The sequence below is a fragment of the Coffea arabica genome, chromosome 11c (genome assembly GCF_036785885.1).
Source record: "Coffea arabica cultivar ET-39 chromosome 11c, Coffea Arabica ET-39 HiFi, whole genome shotgun sequence".
Lineage (NCBI taxonomy): Eukaryota > Viridiplantae > Streptophyta > Magnoliopsida > Gentianales > Rubiaceae > Coffea > Coffea arabica.
This window is the reverse complement of record NC_092330.1, coordinates 18,141,226-18,162,368: the sequence shown is the minus strand read 5'-3', so window position 1 is coordinate 18,162,368 and position 21,143 is coordinate 18,141,226. Positions and strand designations below refer to the sequence as shown.

The window sequence follows — 21,143 nt, the reverse complement described above, 5'->3', positions numbered from 1 at the left end:
ATGACTATAGAATCAAGCTTTGTAAATTAATGAAAAACTTTTAATCCTTAAATAGTTCCTTTATGTAATCAATTAAAGTCTCTTTTTCTATTTCTTTATAAATTGTTTCTAAAAGTTGCAGAGAAAAATCAGATTTTTTCCTTCCCAATTGTATTCAAATGTGCACCTGTTTCATTGCTTGCCGTCATTAACTTCAAGATCAGTTATGGATTTAATAGATGCTGTGTTTATTGTCTCCTTGATTTAGAAGAGCTAACTTCATAAATGAAATTTCTTGATGCTCAATTTTTCTCGTGTTTTTGTCTATTATGTACCAAAAAGTTTTGCTGTTATATGTTTAATTAAGTTATGAAGGGGAAAGTTTTGCTGTTATATGTTCAATTAAGTTATGAAGGGGCCAAGGCTATGCCTCGCACAGCGGAGATACCTCTAGTATATATATATATATATATATATATATATATATATATAGACACACACACATACACTATCTATACTATATATAAACCCTAAGAAAGGGGTTTGGAGTTAATATTGGGTTAACATTTATTATTACTTTATGAACTTCTTTTTTTACCTCTAGTATATATATATATATATATATATATATATATATATATATATATATATATAGACACACACACATACACTATCTATACTATATATAAACCCTAAGAAAGGGGTTTGGAGTTAATATTGGGTTAACATTTATTATTACTTTATGAACTTCTTTTTTTACCCTTATAAAAACTACTTTTACTTTAATTATGTATAATTGCCCATGACTTTGTTACTTTTAACTATTTAAATATATGTTTTCAACATAACTATCCCTAAACATTATAACTACCAATATAAAATTATTTTATGAAAAATATTTAAAAGATTAAAGTTTGCTTCAGTAATAAAAATTTTATTTAAAATATATGACCATGAATATTATGTATTTTTTATTACACACACATTAGGTGTGCATTGAGTATTAGTGTGTGTATATATATATATATATATATATATATATATATATATATATATATATATATATATATATATATATATATATATAGTCTGAGAAAGGGGTTTGAAGTTAACATTGGGGTTAACATTTATCATCATATTATGAACTTCCTTTTTTGCCTTTAAAAAAACTACTTTTACTCTAACTACCTATAACTATCCATAACTATTTTTACTTTTAACTATTTAAATATATGTTTTCAACATAATTGCCCCTAAACATTATAACTACTGATATAAAATTATTTTATGAAAAATTTTAAAATATTAAAGTTTGATTTAGTAATAAAAAATTTTATTTTAAATATATGCCATAAATTTTATATATTTTTTGATTGCACACACATTTGATGGGCATTTATCACTAGTATATATAATGTCTTTAGCTGTTAGTTGTGTCATTTGGGATGTTGGGTATTGTTAACTACTTGTGAAAGTGTTCAAAATTTAGGGAAAAAATATCTAAAACATAGAAATAAGAAAATATGATAAAAATAGACTCGAGAGTTTTGGTGATTAAGAGTAGTCTGTAATTTTAAAAGTCACCGTGCGTACAATACACTTATTTCTCAATTTTTATTAGGCATCTGTTCGGTATTTTAATTATTCTATTCAAAATTTTTTGTATGCTCTGTAATCTTTTATTGATCTAGGAGAAATAGTTGGATTGATGGGGCCTAGCCCTTCATCTGCAAGTATCTTAATTCAAGAAGACATAAACTTACAATAAATATTCCTAGTAAACATTTAGAATATATTAATGTTATCCACAAAAATTCATCTAGAATTCCAGTACACTCTTTTCTTCTTGTTTTTTTTTTTTAGGCAGGGAATTCCACTCTCCCTTTTTTTTTTTCTTCTTATTATTATTTTTTAAATACCATAGGAAGGAGGATTCTCCCGGAGCAAAAAGAATTCAAAATAGGGGAGAAGGAAATTCCCAATAGAAAGTTATAGGCAAAAATTTGGGTAAGTTTATTAGTGCACTCATTTGTAGACTAAATGCTGATCTTCTTAAAGGATCATGCATCATTTGACACAAAACGCTTTTTCTATGTCAGGTAACTCTTAATATAATTCACAATTTGGAAGTAAACACATAAATTATGGAGGAGATTCTGATCTATCGGATGAAGTTAAATCTTTAGAATTTAAAGATTTTGGATTCTACTTCTTCCCTCTCCACTTTTTAAATCTCACATCTTCATTAGAAAATTTTTTTTTTAAGGTAAGACCATAAACTATATATAGTCTAGTGTTTGTATAAATAGTTATACGAAAGATCGAGTAATGTCAAGGAAATTTACGCTTAATTCGTGATTTTGTATTTGTGGTGCTCAATTGGTTGGCATGTTAGGATAAAATTTAGCGCACTTGTTAAAGTGACTAAAGAGTTGGATACCCATTGCCAGGAGAAATGCTGCCGTTTTGACACGTCCACGTCACGCTTGATTTTGCACATGGATACGTTGTACATGTGGCTTATTCTGGCAGAAGAGACAGAGGAAATGTCTTTAGTAGAAGCATACATTTGGCAAAAAATTTATTCCAACGAATACAAAGATTTTAGCTGCATCCTTTACTGTCATTATTGATGTTGTATCCATTAAAAAAATTTTCCTAACTTCTCTATCAATAATTTATTACGGTGTAGACCAATTATTTGGCAAGCCTAATAATTAGTCTTGATCAATGAAAATTCTTCAAATTAAATTTTGAAATTCATTAATTTCACATTAAACATACTCCAAATGAGATTGTGGCATCTTTATTTGTCTAATTGGCTGTAAATTATTTATCAAAAATTAACTAAAATTTGCCAAGTCATTAGTTTGGACAGTGATAAAATTTTTACTTTTTAATTGGTTAAGATACCATTTTTCTAAATAAAAAAAAAATCGCCCATAGAATATTTCAATTCAAAACTTTTAACTTTTAGAGTATCCACCAGGGAAGATTCTACTGTCCCTTTTAGGTATTATACACTTAAATTAAATTCTTGTATAATAAAATAAGCGTTTTAGGCCGGTAATTGTAACATTCACAATCATTTAAAATTTGAAATTCTATCATCATTTAAGGATAGAAAAATTAAGGAGTGGTCCGTAATGGACCACGGAATTTGTTTTCAATTTTAGCCGCTCGACTACGGCCTAATCAACCCACTTGCAATTATTTAGTGAATGATATGGCAAATTGATAAAAAAGAATTGTTTACCATATCCAAATAAATGATCCCCTTGCACTATGTTTTAACAAGGAAACCTCCACATTGCACATGATATGCTGGTTGATGCCTGCCATGTGTGCCGACCCTATACATTACTGTAATTCATGGTGAAAACAGAAAAAGCCAATTGTGGGACCCCAACTCCAGGGAATAATACCATGAAAGTGGTGCTATAAATACCCAAGCACTGCAAGCCTTGTTGCCAAAAAGAATTCTAAGAGCAAGTGAATTGAACAGAGGTTATAAACCTAGTCTTATATATATATATAAAAAAAAAAAGCTTTAATTTTCATCCTACAGCCAGACTCCTTCTTCCTTTCCCTTTTTAGTTCGTAAAAAGATACTGTAAAAAAAAAATGGCATTGACTCTGAACAGTGGTTATGAAATGCCAATTCTTGGTCTCGGTTTTTTTCGCATGGAAGGCAAAAATATAAAAGAGATTCTCTTCAATGCAATCAAGGTTGGCTACCGTCATTTTGACTGCGCTGGTAAACTCTCTTTCCATCTCTACTTTTCTCTTCACATAAAAAACGTGTATTCCTCCTCCTCTCCGTCTCTCTCTTTTTTCCTTTTAGCATGTAAACTTTCATGTATAAAAAGTTCTACATTCTTGTAGTTGCAGTACATCTTATTTTGTATACATACATATATGTATATATGTATATATATACATATATACATATATATATTTATTTATTTACATGTGTATATGTATCTTCTTTCCTTTTTTAGCGTGTGAGATTTGAGTTTATAATTGAAAAGAAAATGAACTAGTGGAAAATGTTGTAAATCAATCAGCATATTTAAGAAAAATGAAAAAAAAAAAGGAGACCCAAAAATGTTTGTTTAGAATTAAGTACTCATGTTTGTAAGGTTGTCACTACGCAGCTAAATACCAGAATGAGGAAGAACTTGGGGAAGCCCTGGAAGAAGCGTTTCGCATGGGACTCGTTAAGAGGGAGGAGCTTTTCATTACTACCAAGGTTGTTATATATTTATTTATTTTTGTTAATTAGTTTTCACGAATTATTCATATTACTACGAAGGTTAAGTTAACTTAACGCTTTCACATGCTAACACGGTGACCAAATATTTTGCACAAGTACATCTATATGCATGTTTATAATGCAATTCCCAATAAAAATTGAATTTTCCTGCATCATTGGCACGCATAAATGAAGAACTTCTCATTTAATTACTATATAAACGTGCAATCATTACTAGATAGCAACTCCAAAGCTACAACTGTACTAGTAGTATGATATATCTGTTGTACCCAACATGTGATTTCCCTACTTTGACGAGGTATATATACATATAATAGCATGAGAACTGTTACCTTGTGTTTTGCTGCAGCTGTGGAATTCAGACCATGACCACGTTCTCGAGGCTTGCAAAGACAGCCTGAAAAAGCTTCGTCTTGATTATCTTGACCTGTATCTCATTCATTTTCCAGTACCCACAAGGCATACAGGTAATCGAACTTCTATGTTTACTCCAAAATTTCTTTTTAGTACTGCTTTTTTTCTCAGGTTGGAGAAGACTTGGGTCTTTTGTACCCAATTGCAGTTTCTGGATTTGCTCGGGTTATTTGTACCAATAACTTTGTAATTTGGTGCATGCGTGCAAAAAAAAAAAAAAAAAAAAAATCTGTGCAGGAATTGGAAAGCCAGCCAGCGTGAAGGGGAAGGATGGTGTCCTGGACATAGACACTAATATCACTTTGGAGACTGTTTGGCGTGGCATGGAAAACTTAGTCTCTCTGGGCTTAGTTCGCAGCATTGGAATCAGGTACTAAGTCTAGATAACAATTTCAGTTCATGTTGTTTTGTTTACTTACTTTTCATGCTATTCATAATACACAATAAAAAAAACTTCCAGATTTTTACGTCCATTTTTTTCTTCTTCTTTTGCAAGACAAATTAACCTCCATTGCTTTCAAACAGCATAACAATTTGAGGATAAAATTACGAATTGAAAACAAATTATTCTAAAGTCCAAAAACTTCCGTCTGATACACTAAGGTGACAATCTCAATGAGGTAGGAGTATTATGTAGTGCTAGGTAATTGATGCTTCCTCCACTCTACCACGATTATACTATGCTATTTATATCGACTTATTTACTTTTCTTAAACATAAATAGCTAAAAAAATCTTACACAATTCCCTAAGTAACCAATTCGACAATCATAATCTCTTTTTTTTTTTTTTTTTTTTTCTTGATTCAAGAGAGACTCTAATCCGTCTGTGAATGTACGCAGCAATTACAGCGTTTTGCTAACTAGAGACTGCCTAGCTTATTCAAAGGTGAAGCCAGCAGTGAATCAACTCGAGTTGCATCCTTATTTCCAGAGGGATTCCCTTGTCAAGTTCTGCCAGAAGCACGGCATCTGTGTCACTGCCCACACCCCACTGGGAGGAGCCCAAGCCAACACCGAAATGTTTGGCTCTGTATCATGCTTGGATGACCCCGTTCTTCTGGTAATCACTTTTTATTTTTTACCATATAGTATAATAAATGAAAATTATTTTTTATCATATAGTTTAATAAATGAAAATTATACGATAAAAATGATAGTGGAAATGGAATAACAAAAATTGAAGTGCAATTAACATTTCCCTTTAGTTAAACTTATATTTAAGTTCATTCATTTTCAATGTCCAAGAATCATGTATGGCTAAAATCTTGCTATTGCTTCTCAGGGTATTGCTGCGAAATATAAAAGGTCTGTGGCCCAGATCGTTCTGCGCTGGAGCATTCAGCGAAATGCAGCTGTGATTCCTAAGACATCAAAACTTGAAAGGTTGCAAGAAAATTTTCAGGCCCTTGATTTCGATCTCAGCGAAGAGGACATGGAACTGATCAAAACTATAGATCGGAAAGCTCGATCCAATGACCCGGCCAAAGGTGGTTGGAACATAGACATATACGAGTAAAGGGCTGGCTAAGATTGAAGTATCAGGACTTAGAGGTCCTGAGTTTTAATCTCCCTCTTTTCTATTAGTTTTTTAAATTCCACCCTCCCTTATAAAAAAAAGTCTATTTAAAACAAAGGGATGGAGGTTTGGAACAATTACTAGATACTTATATAGGCTTAGCCACTTCTTATAAGTTATGCTGTAACTTATCATGGATGCTAGAGTTGGAGTGTTAAATAAACTTGTGTGTTATTTCAATGTATTTATGTGTTAGCTGAAATATATATACATATTTATGTATAAAAGAATAAAGAAAGGTTTTTGTCCTTCCAATTCAAGCATTAATTGGGGGTGTATTGCAATTTTTCCGTGGCAGTTGGCAATGGATATGTAATGTGAACTTAGTGGCGGAAATTTGAACCCAGAGAAACAGCCTACTTCTATAAAACAACGGGGTTATGTGTCCTGCAAGCCCACAACAAAACTAGCAGACAAAAGAGTTGCCCTGATTACGGCTGCTATTAATTGCTCCAGTGGAGCCTGCAGCTATTGTCTTTCCTTCTTTCTTTCAGCTTGTGTGTTTGTTTCAGATGTCTTGTCTGCATATGCACAGAATACTGAAAAGGATTGGCCGGCGCCCAGGTGGGATTGATATGTAATTTGAATAATTGTGATTAACGCATGTAATTAGTTCTTTAGGTATATGGGATTAATTATTGCAATTACTGTAAGTTAATATATCATGCATTTCATAAAACAAGTTTGTTTGAAGGGGGATGATAAACGTTAGTATGTAATATTATTTTAATTTGTGCATTTGTAAGTATTATTACTTCATATATTTAGGAAGTGCTTGGTTGATCTTTTTAGTGTAAAAAAAATATGTAGATATGGCATTAGAAAATTAATGTTAATATAAATAGTTAAAAAAGTTGACTAATTAAATTATGAAACAATTTTGTTACTTTATTTGTTTCTAATTGTTGTATCATTTTTTTGTAACTCATATTTTGTTTGTTGTTTGGTTGAAAAGGTTTGTCAATTGAGCAGATTAGCTTTTCCTATAATAGTGTTAAAATATTGAATCTTTGGAATTTAGTTCAAAGATTTTTCAACATTTTGACTTTTATAAACTGATTTCTAGTGCTGTAGGAATTAACTTCTATAAAGGGAGATAAAGAGCAAATAGTAATGTAAAGATGCATTATCAAAATAATTTTCTATAGAGATAGTAGATTCCATATATTTGAAAATGATACATACCCAAGAAAAGAATTGTATAAGGAAGGTTCAAAAGTCTGATAGATTGAAAAATACGAGATTGCCGCATAAGGCTTATGATCTGGAGTACCGCTGTACCAGCGGCTGCATTTTGGGTTATTGATATTCTAGTACTTATGATGAATTTAGAGCAATGAATGGAATTGCAGTGGCGGGAGGTGGATTAATTCAATTCCTTTCCTTTGCTTACCTTTTAGTTCTTATTTCCTCATCACTTTTTTATAATCTACTTTCCCTTTGTAATCTGCAGGTACGCAGTTTAAATCACTCATCCTTTGGTTACTCATTTTTCCACTTCGCTGGCTGAATTATTTTTCTTAAAGCCATGGCTGAAGAATTAGAAAGGTTGTGCCAAAATCTTACGCTGAGAGATGATGAGGAGAAGGTGCTGCGATAGTAACGGAGACTCAACTTTTCCCAGTGATCTTTGCATTCTAGGAAAGCTCTTCAGTCGGAAGCCCTTCAAGGTAGAAGCAAAGATGGCTCCTAAGGGCATCCACCTTGGCCCCCCCTCAGTTTCGCGGCTGGGTGACGTGATCTCCGCGAGTCCTGGGCCACCTCGACTTATTGCCTCGCTCCATCTCTCCCAAGGTGACTTCACCTTGATTTGGCCTTCTATCTGACATCTGACGTGCCCCTGGGAAAACTGACTTTGACGTGATAGTGATATGGCCAATGCTATGTCCCTTCCCATAGGCCTAAGCCTGACACTGTCAGCCTAAGGCCTATGGGAACTGGAGTTTATCATTTTTCCCACTATATTGTTTCCTACAAATACCCTTCCATCCGTAGGAAAGTTACAGACACTCACTCTCACTTATATAAGTATTAGAGATACCAAGACCCTTGCTTTTAGTCTGCAATTAAGTACCCGAACTGACTTGATCGTCAGAGTGGGATCGAAGGATAAAGCCCAGTGCTGTGTCCGTGCTCTTTGTGCAGATTTGATAGGTGAATCCCTTCGGTTCGGATCAGTCATCCGGGATGTAACAATGCATTAAGTAGGAACGGAGAAAAACAAATCCTCTCTCTACGTAGAGGAAGCTCTCTCTTGGGATAAAAGCCCCACCTCCTCATTGGTGGGAGTTCTAGCAAAGTTCAAACTTTTTCAAAATCTCCACTAACCCGCACTTTTTCACAAGAATTTCCAACCCATCCTCACTACCAATCTTGTCTGTAACAAATGCAAGATTAATGCAGCACAACTATCGAACTTAGCGAACATTAAGGATGTCCACCCAAATGAAGCACAAGGCAACATAAAAACCACACTTTATGGTAAGTTGAAGCCAGGTAAAACTTGATTCCCCTTTTACTTTTCCTTGCTCTTTTTTCTTAGGTAGAATTTGTCCAGTCGTGACTTCCATTTCTTCTACCTGTTACCTTTTTTTTTTTTTATCTTGTAGCCTTAAACCTGACTTTAGTTGAAAAGGCCTAGATTTCTTTAGTTTGGAGAGGGAATACCCTTTAGCATCTCTAGTTTTATCTATGGAGGGAGATCTGACAGAGTTGTTGCAAAAATTTTCACTGGCTGGAAATGAGCTCTCTGGAGCTACGCTGGAACTTGAGGACCTGAACAATGGAGTGAGAGAATGTGAAGGAAGCTTGATAGGAAGAATAATGGGGGAGAAAATAGCTAACTTCACGGGGGTGAAGAATTTTGTGACTGCAGCATGGAGCTATCCCAGAAATATGACAGTAATGGAACTGGGCCGAACTTGTTCCAATTTAATATCCCTAATTTGGAAGATAAAGAAAGAATAGTGAAAGAAGGTCCTTGGATGATAGATAACCAAATGTTGGTGTTAAATAGGTGGTCAGAAGGGATTGAAGAGAACTATGGAGCTTTTGTAACTGCACCACTGTGGGTGCAGATATGGAATCTGCTAGTGCATTGGCTAACCAAAGAGGTAGGAAGAAAGATTGGGGCAGTTTTCAAAGAAGTCAAAGAGGTAATTGTTCCTCAGTCTGGGGGTAAAAAGGGTAGACACTTGAAAATCTTAGTCCTAGCAGATTTGTCAAAACCCCTTCTCAGAGGAACACTGGTGCAACTGGCAGGGTCGATCAAGTGGTAGCCTTTAAGTATGAAAGATGTCCAGATTTTTGTTATAGTTGTGAAATAGTAGGCCATAGTGAACTCACATGCAAAGAACAAAGAACTGCATTTAGGAGTCTCTCAAAGAACCAATATGGCTCTTGGTTGAGAGCAGGAAGTAATAGTAGTCCAATTAAGGAAAACACAGTGAGGACTGAAATGGCAAATGATAAAAGATACTGGAAGTTTCAGAATGGAGAAATGATCGAGAGAATAGAAACAAGATTCAACCAGGAGAGAGATTCCTGGAGACCCTTAAGACTACAGGAAAAGGAAGTAGAAGCAATCAGGATCTAACAAAGGAGCTAGAGGATAAGAGAGTTGAGAAAGTTCAAAGTGGTCCACCTAATAGGTTGGAAGCCAGTGAAACAGAACAAGTATGCTGTACTGATCCCCAATACGTGACCAAGGAAAAGCGAGAACTTTCCCTGTTAGTACAAGACCAAGTAGATGAGAGCCAAACTCTGGCTAAGGTGGAAGAAATGGAGGAAGACAGAGATATGGAAACACGTTGGCTAGATCAGGAAAACAGAATAAGAAAGAATAATGTAGGGGAAGAAGTGATCCAGGAAGAGTTCCAAAGGAACTTGAAGGTGTAGGAGGCTATTAAAAAGCAAGTCAAAAGATCATACAAGAAGTTGAAGTCTCCAATTAAAACAAGAAGGCCTTTGAAGGAGAAAAATGAACAGGAAATTAACCTTGCAGGTAATGGCAAAAGGAAGATGCTGATTTGCAATGAGGAAATGGAGGAAGTGCACTAGCAAGAGACAATATGCAAAAAGGCCAAACCATTTGTGATAACTGACTTAACAGTAATGCCTGAGGAGGAGGTGGGGTCCTTCCCTAATGGGGCCCCCCCAAAGGAAATGAGAGTCTTGGTGTGGAACTGCTAAGGAGTGGGGAGCCACTTGACAATTCCCCATCTGAGGGAGGTGAACAACCTCTTCTCTCCAAATCTGATTTTCTTGAATGAGACTAAAAACAGAAAACAGGAGGTAGATAAGATTGCTAGAGGACTTAGGTTCGATAATAGTGCTGTAGTAGAAGCTATGAACAAGGCAGGAGGAATGGCTTTATTGTGGAAGGAGGACACTCAAATCTTGGAAGTGAACCAAACAGCTTTTACTATTGAGGCCAGTATAGAGGATAATGATATTCACTATGACCGGTGGTTTATAGGGATTTATGCGAGCTGTGATGCTCAGATCAGGAAGGAACAATGGAAAGTTCTGAGTGAAAAAAGAAGGTTGTGGCGAAATAGATTCATGATTGCTGGGGACTTCAATGATATTGTGTCAAATGAAGAAAAATAGGAAGGAACAGTCAGAGAGGAGAGGAGCTTCAAGGACTTTATGGATCAGAATAACTTCATAGACATAGGTTTTGACGATCACCTTGGACTTGGAGCAATCATTGGGATAATGAAGGAGAGGTAAAGCAGAGATTAGATATATGTTTGGGCAGCTTTGAGTGGTTTTAGACTTTTGAAAAGGCAAGATGCTAGCACATGGATACTTATGCTTCTGATCATAGCATGCTATTCTTAGACATAGATCCAGGAAAGGAGAAAAAGAAGAAAAGGTTTTACTTTGATAAAAGATGGCTCCAAAGGGAAGGGGTTAAACAGGTAGTGGAGAGAGCTTGGCAGAAGGAGGAGCCTAGTTCACGTATGTTCAAAATTACCAAAAACATAAAAAACTGCAGAGTTGAACTACTGAAATGGAGAAATACCTTCCAAGCAAATTCTAAAGAGGATTGTAGAGATAGAAAAGGAATTGGAAGGAGTAAGAGACTTAGATTCTGTTAACAAAAAGGAGAAAACTGCTGAGCTTAAAAACCAGTTAAAAGAAGCCTACAAAGAGAGAGAGAATTTTTGGAGCCAAAATGTGATGTCTCACAAAATTTTTATTATTTTAAAATTTCATTTCGAGTTTATTTAAATATTTAACTGCCCATTTAATCCGAATATTATTTTTTAACCTCTTTAGACCTAATTACATGGAATTATAGTTTCGTTATATTTTTAAAGTGACTCGTTTCAAAATTTAATTTTTGGAAGCTCGTTAATTGAAAATAGTGAATACACGATTGGAGTCAATAATCGATTCAAGAATACAATAACCTTGGAAAATTAGAGACTTGCAGGATGGACTTAATATAGGTATTTTATGTTTAATACTCAAGTGATAGTTATTAGTACCATCATTATAAGAATTCTTGGAAGTTTCGCTTTAACGCGCTTAATTTGGAGATACGCGTTTTTACACGCGCGATTTAATTGAGAGACTTTAGACTCTTATTTTGGGACAATTAAGAGTAAATAATATTAATATGATTATGAGTGCATTAAAGGTTTAGTGCACTAGTGAAATAAACGCGAGAGGAATCGAGCACAAAACGCGCGCGTACGCGCACTATTAAAGAGTTGACTTTTATATCAATTCTAGCCACACAAATAAAGCTTTCTTAGGAAGCCAAATTAGATCAAAACACACTCTCTCTTCCTCACAAAGTGGCCGGCCATCAGCTGCAAAAATAACCCAACGAGTTCTTCATTCTTCATCTCTAAATCTTGCACAAATCATCTCCAATTCCTTCCAAATTTCACACACACTTAGCTTAATACTTGGAGATCATCTTAAGCTACAAAAAGGAGGAGCTTTACACGGTTTTCTTGAGGTGAGAGAGGGCCGAAAATTCTATCTTGTTCACCAACACAAGTAAGTGACGATCAATCCTCAAATTCTTGGCCTATGGAAATTGATTTACACTTATGAGCTTAGATATTCATGTGGGTGGCTTGTTATTGTTGGAAAATTTTGAATGTGGGCTCTATGAACTCCCACTCTTGGATTGATGGCTGATGTGATGATTGATGATGGATTTAATGTTGGTTTAGTGCTCAAATTGGTAGATTAATGGTGCATAGCTAGTATAAACTTCAAGGAGTGCATGGATGTAAAGTTTTCAATTCTGCCCCTGTTATGATCGTGCCTTTTTTTGCAGAATTTTGAGGTTTTAATGGCTTGTATATGATATTTATATGTTGTATAGATGGTATATAAAGTTTCATCGAAAAATATTGAGGTTTGGTTGGTCAAATGGATTAATCTCACAAAGCTAGTAAACCTGGAAAAATTTTCCCGTAATGCTCAGATAGCCTTCTTGTTTCATCCATAACTCTGTGCTCCGATGTCAAAATCAAGTGTTGTTAGTGGCATTTGAAACTAGATATTCTTAGCTTTCTAACGGTATAAAATACAACCCCTAATTCCACCCGAGTATCCCGTACCAACTGTTTAAAGATGACTGTCCTGTTTCTCTGTTTTCCTGGAACGAAGTTCAGAAGCTACAATTTGAGGCTCGAATTTGAGCTAGTTGTGTGTTGAATTTCAAAACAATTTCTTCTGTGAAATTATAGTTTTATGAATGCATTTTCCAATGCCACCAACCATGCTCAATTCTGAGTTGAATTGAGTGATTTGTGATCAAAATACGAAACCTGCCCTGTTCTTGAAAACCCTAAATTTTGGGCAAAATTGATGCTAGACTTGGTGTGGACTTGCCAATTGAATTTCCTTGAGTTAAAACACTTACCAAATGTACCATGAATGTTCCTTAGGATTTTCCTACACAAATGAATCATGTTTGAAGGATTTTCCTTGGCCAAATGTTTGGAATGGAAAACAAAAACTCAAGGCAGTTTTGCCTTAGGATTTTTCGAAACTTTGGTTGTTTGGTTGACTACCTTCCTGAAGTTATTTCTCCATGAAATTTGGTAGAGGGGCAACCCTTATATGGTAGTATTATACTGCTAATTTTGGTGTTATTCTGAGGCCGTTTCATGGCTCAAATAAATTTCCAAAGTTCATGACTCGAGTTTGGAAAACCCTTGTTTCACAAGGGAATTTTGGTAACTTTGAGTTGCCATATATTAATGCTCAAAACTTCGTTTCTCATCCCGCTTGTTTTATTGTAAACTTGGATTGCGACTCTAATAGAGTTCCAAATTTCAAAAGCTAGTTCCAATTAAGTGAAGTTTGCTGAATTTTCAAAGTTGGCCAAAAACCAACTTGAATCTGCCTTATGAACCAAAACAGCGACTTTGAGCTTATTTTTGAATGTTTTTCATTTGGAATCTTAGAAAAGTGTATTCTAGGAACTTTTAGTACTTTGGAAGAGGTTTCCAACGGTACCAAGTTTTCCAATTTTCGACATATGGAACGTGAGATACAATTTTTCTAATGTATCGTATCAAAACTGAAAATTTCCGAATATCAAGGAAATGGAGTTTTTCAAGTCCTTCTTATTCCTTCAATATTACTTGAACGTTTTATACTTGATTTCCAAGACGAAAACTAAATTTCTCTTGTACTTTGAAACCCCACTTGAGAGTCTTGATTTAGGATAAATAGGGCTGGTTTTATGAGACTTTCTAAGATTGTACTATGGTACGATCTTCTTTAATAGTAGCGGTTTATAAATGATAGTCTATTGTTAATTGCTCAGGCACATAAGAGGACCTTCAAGAGGATCCCATAGTGAACGCCTAAAGCTCCGAGGGACATTTCTTCCTCATTACTTATATTGGTGAGTGTCAAGTGTATGAATACTTGATACATGCTTAATTGTTATAGTTGTTTGGAGTTTTTGAAAATGAAGGCGAGTGTGTATTTTACCGCACTCGTTCTTATTTGAAATGAATGACTAATGATTCAAATGTACCAAATGGAATTATGAATGACTTAATTGAATGAAATGAAATGATTGAATGAAATGAAATGGTATGCTATGGCTGCATACGTCGTTGGAGTGAATCTCATCGACTCTCAATTGTAAATGGGGATGCCCAAATTCATAGGCCGACCTTGGACTCGAGCCGGCATGGGCTTGGTCGGGAATCTTGGCGAGCCATGAGATAATGAAGCTCGACCTAATGAGAGGTATTGCTTGGCATACTCGAGGAGTATCGCCTTATAAATGTCTTGCAGGCCCGGGAGGTGCACGGTGGACGGAGGGAAGTAAGTGATGATCTACGGAATGAAAATACCGACCCGGTTGCCAGAGTGTCATTACGGGAAGGTATATGAATGACATTGACAAAGTAAGTGGAAATTAGCTCCTGAGAGCTCCGATATCCTTGAATTGTTTCTACTTACTTTTCTGCTCGAATTGTTATTTATTACAATATTGATGCTTTACTTGTAAATTGGGATTGCTACTTGATCAATGTGCTTGCATGTGTGTTCTTGGCCTCACGAGCGTTTTGCTCACCCTGTAGATTTGTTTTCCTTAACAGGTTTGGGTTTGGAATGAGGTTCGGAGGAATTTCTCTTTTGTGTACTCATGTAATAGGGTTCCAACTCTTTTATCTAGATTTTTAGATATTGTATATTTTGGGCTGTATTATGGGAACCCGATGTAATGATTGGGTGATTGTTAAAAATCATTAAGCTTGAACGCCTCCGCGCTATTTGTATGTGTATTTTCTGGTTATCGACTTTTAGTACCGTTATAAGTTTGAATAGAAATTGTTTGAGTTCTGGCGAGAGTTGGGCAGGTGTCCAGCGAATACTCTTTGATTCGCCTTAGGGAGAAGTGGGGGCATCACACAAAAAGCCAGAATTAACTAGCTGAGAGAGGGAGATAAGAACACAAAGTATTTCCATGCCTATGTTAAGGGGAGAAGAACAAATAATAGGATCAGGAAACTGCAAAGGGAGAATGGCTCGTGGACAGAAAATAAGGATGAAATAGTCTCAGAAATTTCAGATTTCTTTAGAGAGTTGTTTACCAGTGGAGGAAGGAGTGATATGTCAAAAATTCTAGAGGGTATCCCCCACTCCATAACTCAGGAAATGAACACCAAGCTAACTAGTAGAGGAGGATGAAATCAAATCAACTCTTTTCTCCATGCAGCCTGATAAAGCTCCAGGTCAGGATGGCATGTCCCCCTTGTTCTTCCAAAGGTTCTGGAGCATTATCAAGGGTGATGTGATCCCAGCAATTCAATCCTTTTTCAGCTCTGGTTTTATGCTTAAATCTATCAATCATACTGTTATCTCTCTCATCCCCAAAATCCTGAACCCAACCTGTTTGAAAAACTTTAGACCTATTAGCCTGTGCAGTGTTATCTACAAAACCATTTCCAAAATTTTGGCCAATAGACTGAAATCTGTTCTGGACAACTGCATAAGCAACACCCAATCTGTTTTCATCCCAGGCAAGCAAATCTTAGATAAAGTGATCTTAGCTCATGAATACATGCACTACCTCAAAATAAAAGGCAAGAAAAAGAAGGATACATGGCAATTAAGTTAGACATGACCAAAGCCTATGATAGGGTGGAGTGGTATTTTTTGCAAGCAATGATGCAGAAGATGGGTTTTTGTACAAAATGGATCAATCGGATCACTAGCTGCATGAAAACTGTCACCTACTCCTTCAATTGCAATGGGGAAACTAAAGGCATTGTAACACCAGGTAGGGGAATAAGTCAGGGAGACCCCCTGTCTCCTTACTTATTCTTAATCTGCTCAACAGGTTTTTCAAATCTATTGAGGAAAGCTGAAGAGAGGAATGAGATAAAAGGCTTGAGGATCAGCAGGCAAGGGCCTATCATCACACACATTTTCTTTGCAGATGATTCCCTCATTTTTTGTAAAACTAACATGCAACAGGCCAATGAAATCATGAAGATCCTCAAAACCTATGAAGAGGCTTTAGGGCAACTGATCAACCTTGACAGATCTTCTGTCTTTTTTAGTAAGAACATGCCCCTGGGGCAAAGGAAAGAAGTGTGCAGCTCATTGGGAGGGAGGTAGAGATGAAACAAGGGAATATTTAGGACTTCCAATGGTGATTTCTAGGACAAAGGACCAGATTTTTGGTTTCATCAGAGAAAACATAAAACGAAAGCTTCAGGATTGGAGGAACAAGCTACTAAGCACAGCAGGCAAAGAAGTAATACTAAAAGCAGTCTCTATGGCAATGCCTACTTATGCCATGTCTTGCTTTAAACTGCCAAGGAAGCTATGTAAAGATATTAGTGCACTGAAGGCCAATTACTGGTGGGGAGAAACAAATGGTAAAAACAAAATGCATTGGTTGTCTTGGAGGAAAATGTTAATGAAGAGAAATGAAGGAGGGCTGGTATTCAAGGACCTAGAAGCTTTCAATAAAGCATTGTTGGGTAAGTAGATTTGAAGGATACTCACCAAACCAAACCTCCTAATCAGCAAAGTTGTTGAGAGCAAAATACTTCCCCAATGATTCTATCTTAGAATGCAAGCCTCATAAGAATGCCTCCTGGATATGGCAAGGTCTATTAGGAGCCAGAAGCTTAATTGATAAAGGTTTGATCAGAAGAATTGGCAATGGGAAACATTTGGAAACATAAATGGATCCCTGGATCAACTTCTGATAAGCCTACTTCCCCTAGACCTCTAAACAGTGACTTGAAGATGATGCATGAGTTAATCAGTCATAAAAGATGGAATAGAAACACCATTTTTAAATCCTTCAATCAAAGTGATGCAAAGAAGATTTTGAACATTCCCTTAAGTTTGATAGGGAAGGAGAACAGTTACTATTGGCAACACAATGCAGGAGGAGCATACACAGTCAGCTCAGGCTATAAACTTCTAATGGAAAAGAGTACCAGTGCAGAGAAGGAAGAAATAGGTGTAGCTGGTCCAAGTCTCACAGAAGGAAGCCAACAAGTCAGACAGATGTGGAACACTCTATGGAAGCTCAACATCAAACACAAAATCAAGCTCTTCATTTGGAAATGCATAAAAGGTGCACTGCCAGTAAGAGCAACAATCTACAGCAAGACAGGACTGGGAGATCTAGTATGTAGAACTTGCAGGGAGGGTTAGGAAACAGTGGAAAATTTATTGTTAAACTGCTCACACACATTGGAGATATGGAAGGTGGCCCCAATACAATGGGATAGTGCTGAAAACCAACAAGGAGATTTCAAACGATAGCGGATCAGAATCTCAGAGGCAAGGAAAAGGCCAGGGGGTGGAACATATTGGACTGACTGCGAACATTTTGTGGCAAGTGTGGAAAGAAAGAAACAAGAAGGAATTTGAAAACCAAAACAGCTGCTCACTAGCAAGGACAATTGACAAGGCCCACAAAGAATAGCTGGAACAAGAGGAAATTGAGAATGCTAAAGCCAGACTGACCACAAGAGAAACAATTTCCAATCATGAAGAACAACATCGGGCTCAGGAAGCTGAGGGTACCATAATTCTGGATGTGGCTACAACAAGTCAGCAAATACATGTCTCAATTGGGATTGGAGTCACAGCTAGGATGCATCCAAACACTAAGATTGCGGAATGGGCACTCAAAGAGAGAAGCCTCGGAAATAAAGACTTAAATGAAGTGGTGGCCATCAAACTCGTTTTGTGTAAAGCTCTAGAACAGCAGTGGAGTAGGATTAAGATCTATTCCCAGAATAAGAAACTCCTGAGACAGTTAAAGTACCAGAGCCCCTTAGATAGTAGCATAGCTACTTTGATTGATGACATTTTGATACGAACCCAACCGTGCTTGGCGAACTCGTATTCCAACAACAGGATCTAGACACGTGATTTCAAGGTTTGATTGTGTGGAACCCTAAACCCCCTTAGAATCCCTTAGATGAGAACTAAGACTAATTCTTAACTCTCAAGAAAAGATTAAAGGAACTTATGGTTTTGGTAGAATGGCGCCACAAACAAGTGTGATTCTTGCTTGATAAGCCAAGAAGAACACTTAGAACAAATCTAAGATATTCAAAGGTTAATCGAAGCTAAGAGACATACTCTTAAAACTGAAATTTCTTTTTTGATGATTGAATGAATAAAACTCGGACAAGCCTTCTCTTTATAGGCCTCATGAACCGAAATCCTAAGTAGCAATGGAAAATGATATTACTCCAACTAATCCTAAACCTAACTTACTAAGAAAACTAACAAACCGAATTTGGAAAGTGCTATTTCGCCCCAAATGGACAAGGGCTGGTCGGCTAAGGCCCACATGGGCTGCCCAACCTTATTCTCAAGCCTACACAAGACACTAAACTCGATAGTGAAGCCCATCATGCAGTTCGTCCTCTCTCTAGTCATTCGCGGCTTCCTCATGGACTTGGAGTAGGCTTACCATCATGTGATTAGACTCTTGAATCTTCCCTATGCGTGTATGAACGATTTGCAGAAACTAGTGTGAATACTCGTGCTACGCACGGTGCTTACATTATTAAAAAAAATTACAATCTATGGAAGAATTTAAAAATAGTAAAATATTATAATCACGGGCACATGAAAGTATATTTAAAAAAATGAAACTTTGTAATAATAGTTCAATATATGATAAAAACATCTCCTTTATTTATAAACGATCACTTCGATGAAGGTTAGATCCTAAAAAAAAATAGAAATCTATATCATAAATTGAGCGACATAAGGGTCCAATTAAATATAATTGAATATTTAATTTGATAAGTAAATGAAATACTTACAGACATTTTGCCTTTGATTTGATAATCTTCTACGAAGGTGTGAACATTCGTCACACCAATCAACTCTGAGTACGAACGCCAGTATTGGGGGTTTAAGTAATTCTGTTGTTTTTTGTGGAGTTCGCACTATAAATGAGAATGCACGATTTTTGCATGAATTAATGTGTTGGTCGAACAATGCACCTCCATTTTTCTTACAATTAAAAGCATACATAGTTTAAAATTATCTTTTGTTTTAGACAGTTTCTAAATAATATTGTGTAAAAAAATGTACATATAAATAATGTATATCTTTGTTTTTAAATCTCTAAGATAAGAAGCATCACAATGAAACATGAATTGTGCATGCCTGTCTTGAAGAGCAAGGTATAGGTTACCACTGGAATCTCTAACTTCTATGTTAACATTGTATCTGTTAAGAAGAAATTGTGATGGATGATGCAATAAATTATATTAAAATTCAAAATATATGAAAATAATTACCTGACAGTAGTGTCGATTACGTCATTACAATGGATGCACACCATTTTTGCAAAATGAGATTGACATTGTTGGCCACAATTTTTGCATAACTCATGGAACATATTGTCTAGGTTGATACTTTGAATATAAGCAAGTATCCAAAAATATTAAACTTAAAACCATTCAAAGAATGTATAGATTACAATTATTAATTCGAAACTACATGTAGATACTTGTTCATTATTTAATTATTTGAGAGGAATTGTACCGTAGGGATAACTCCATATTCGGATATCCATCTTCTCTTAACATTTGATATCAACAATGCTTGGGACATTGTAAAATTGCATGACCGCAACCACGTCACTAATTTCTGAGCACATTTATCATTTTCAAGCCTGCAAATTTTTCAAATACATATTCGTAAGGGTATGAAATATTTTTAGTAATTTAATATTTTGGTATTTGTAAAACTTACCAATTGTGTAGGTATTGAGCAAAATCCAAGTAGTGATTGATATACAATTTGCTTGCTCGAATAGTATAGAGTGACGGTCCTGCACAATGTGCTTTATTTATTGATAAACTATAAAATTTAAATAAAATAAAGTGAAAATAAATTGAATTACCTTTATAATTTCTCACACAAATACCGCAGGCTAGCAAAACATTATTTTTTGTAACAGTTTGACGCAAGTGTTCACCATCAGCAGTTGCAAATTTATCACATAAAGTCAACCGAACTACTGTCAAACTTCATTTAGACAATTTTGGTAAGTATAAATCAAAATTTGTAGAATATAAAATACTTTAAAGATATTGAATCTAGTAACTAACCTTTTGTCAAGAAAAATTATGTTACACTTAGTTTTGTCATTGATAGATGTTTGATAGTGTGAACTAACGGATACAACTAAACCAACTACATCTGCAAAAGATAAAAAAATATAAGTAATACCAGTTCAAATATACAACTTAAATAGAAGTATGGTTAATTATGAATGAAATACCTATCAATTGCATATCATTGTCCATGTGCTGTTCTGTATCTCTTAGTTTGACCAGATTAAATTTGAAACGGGGTATGGTTCCACAATTATCTAAAATATTCACTATCTTTGTATCGTTTCCAAACGATAATTGGTACTGATGTGGTGCAAGCCGATATTTAAGATCTGCCGGAATTACATATATATTTTGAAACCAGTATACCTTGCCTTCATGGAGATGATCTGCGAAAATGTTTATCATATTACTGCCTCTTATAACTCGCTGCATGACAAATTTCTAATAGTTTTCAACAGATTAGTAAATATTCAATATTCAATATAATAAATAACATACACTCTTAGTTATTACCTGATCATCTACAAAAAGAATCTTGATACATCCCGAATGTTGAAGCACTCCATATATGGTCATATCTATTAATCGAAACAATCTAACCTTTACATTCTATCCGTATCCACAAGGATGCAAATGGAGTAAAGGTGTATATGGAATATCTGTAAATTATTATAATATAGCATGAAGGTTAATTATTTAAGCGCTATATTTGATACAGCAAGTAACACAAATTCAAAGAAGTACAAAAAAAATGCCTAAGTGTGAAGCATATATAGT

The 21,143-nt window shown here is 35.4% G+C and overlaps 1 protein-coding gene across 1 annotated transcript; it reads left to right on the top strand.

The window, feature by feature from the left end:
* Positions 1–3,463: 3,463 nt before the first annotated feature.
* LOC113716698 (NADP-dependent D-sorbitol-6-phosphate dehydrogenase-like) lies at positions 3,464–6,501 on the top strand. Its single transcript, XM_027241095.2, has 6 exons — positions 3,464–3,736; positions 4,137–4,231; positions 4,605–4,722; positions 4,907–5,039; positions 5,511–5,730; positions 5,953–6,501. The coding sequence occupies exons 1-6, from the start codon at positions 3,604–3,606 to the stop codon at positions 6,184–6,186; spliced, it is 933 nt and encodes a 310-aa protein (XP_027096896.1). The 5' UTR covers positions 3,464–3,603; the 3' UTR covers positions 6,187–6,501.
* The last annotated feature ends 14,642 nt before the right edge of the window (positions 6,502–21,143 follow it).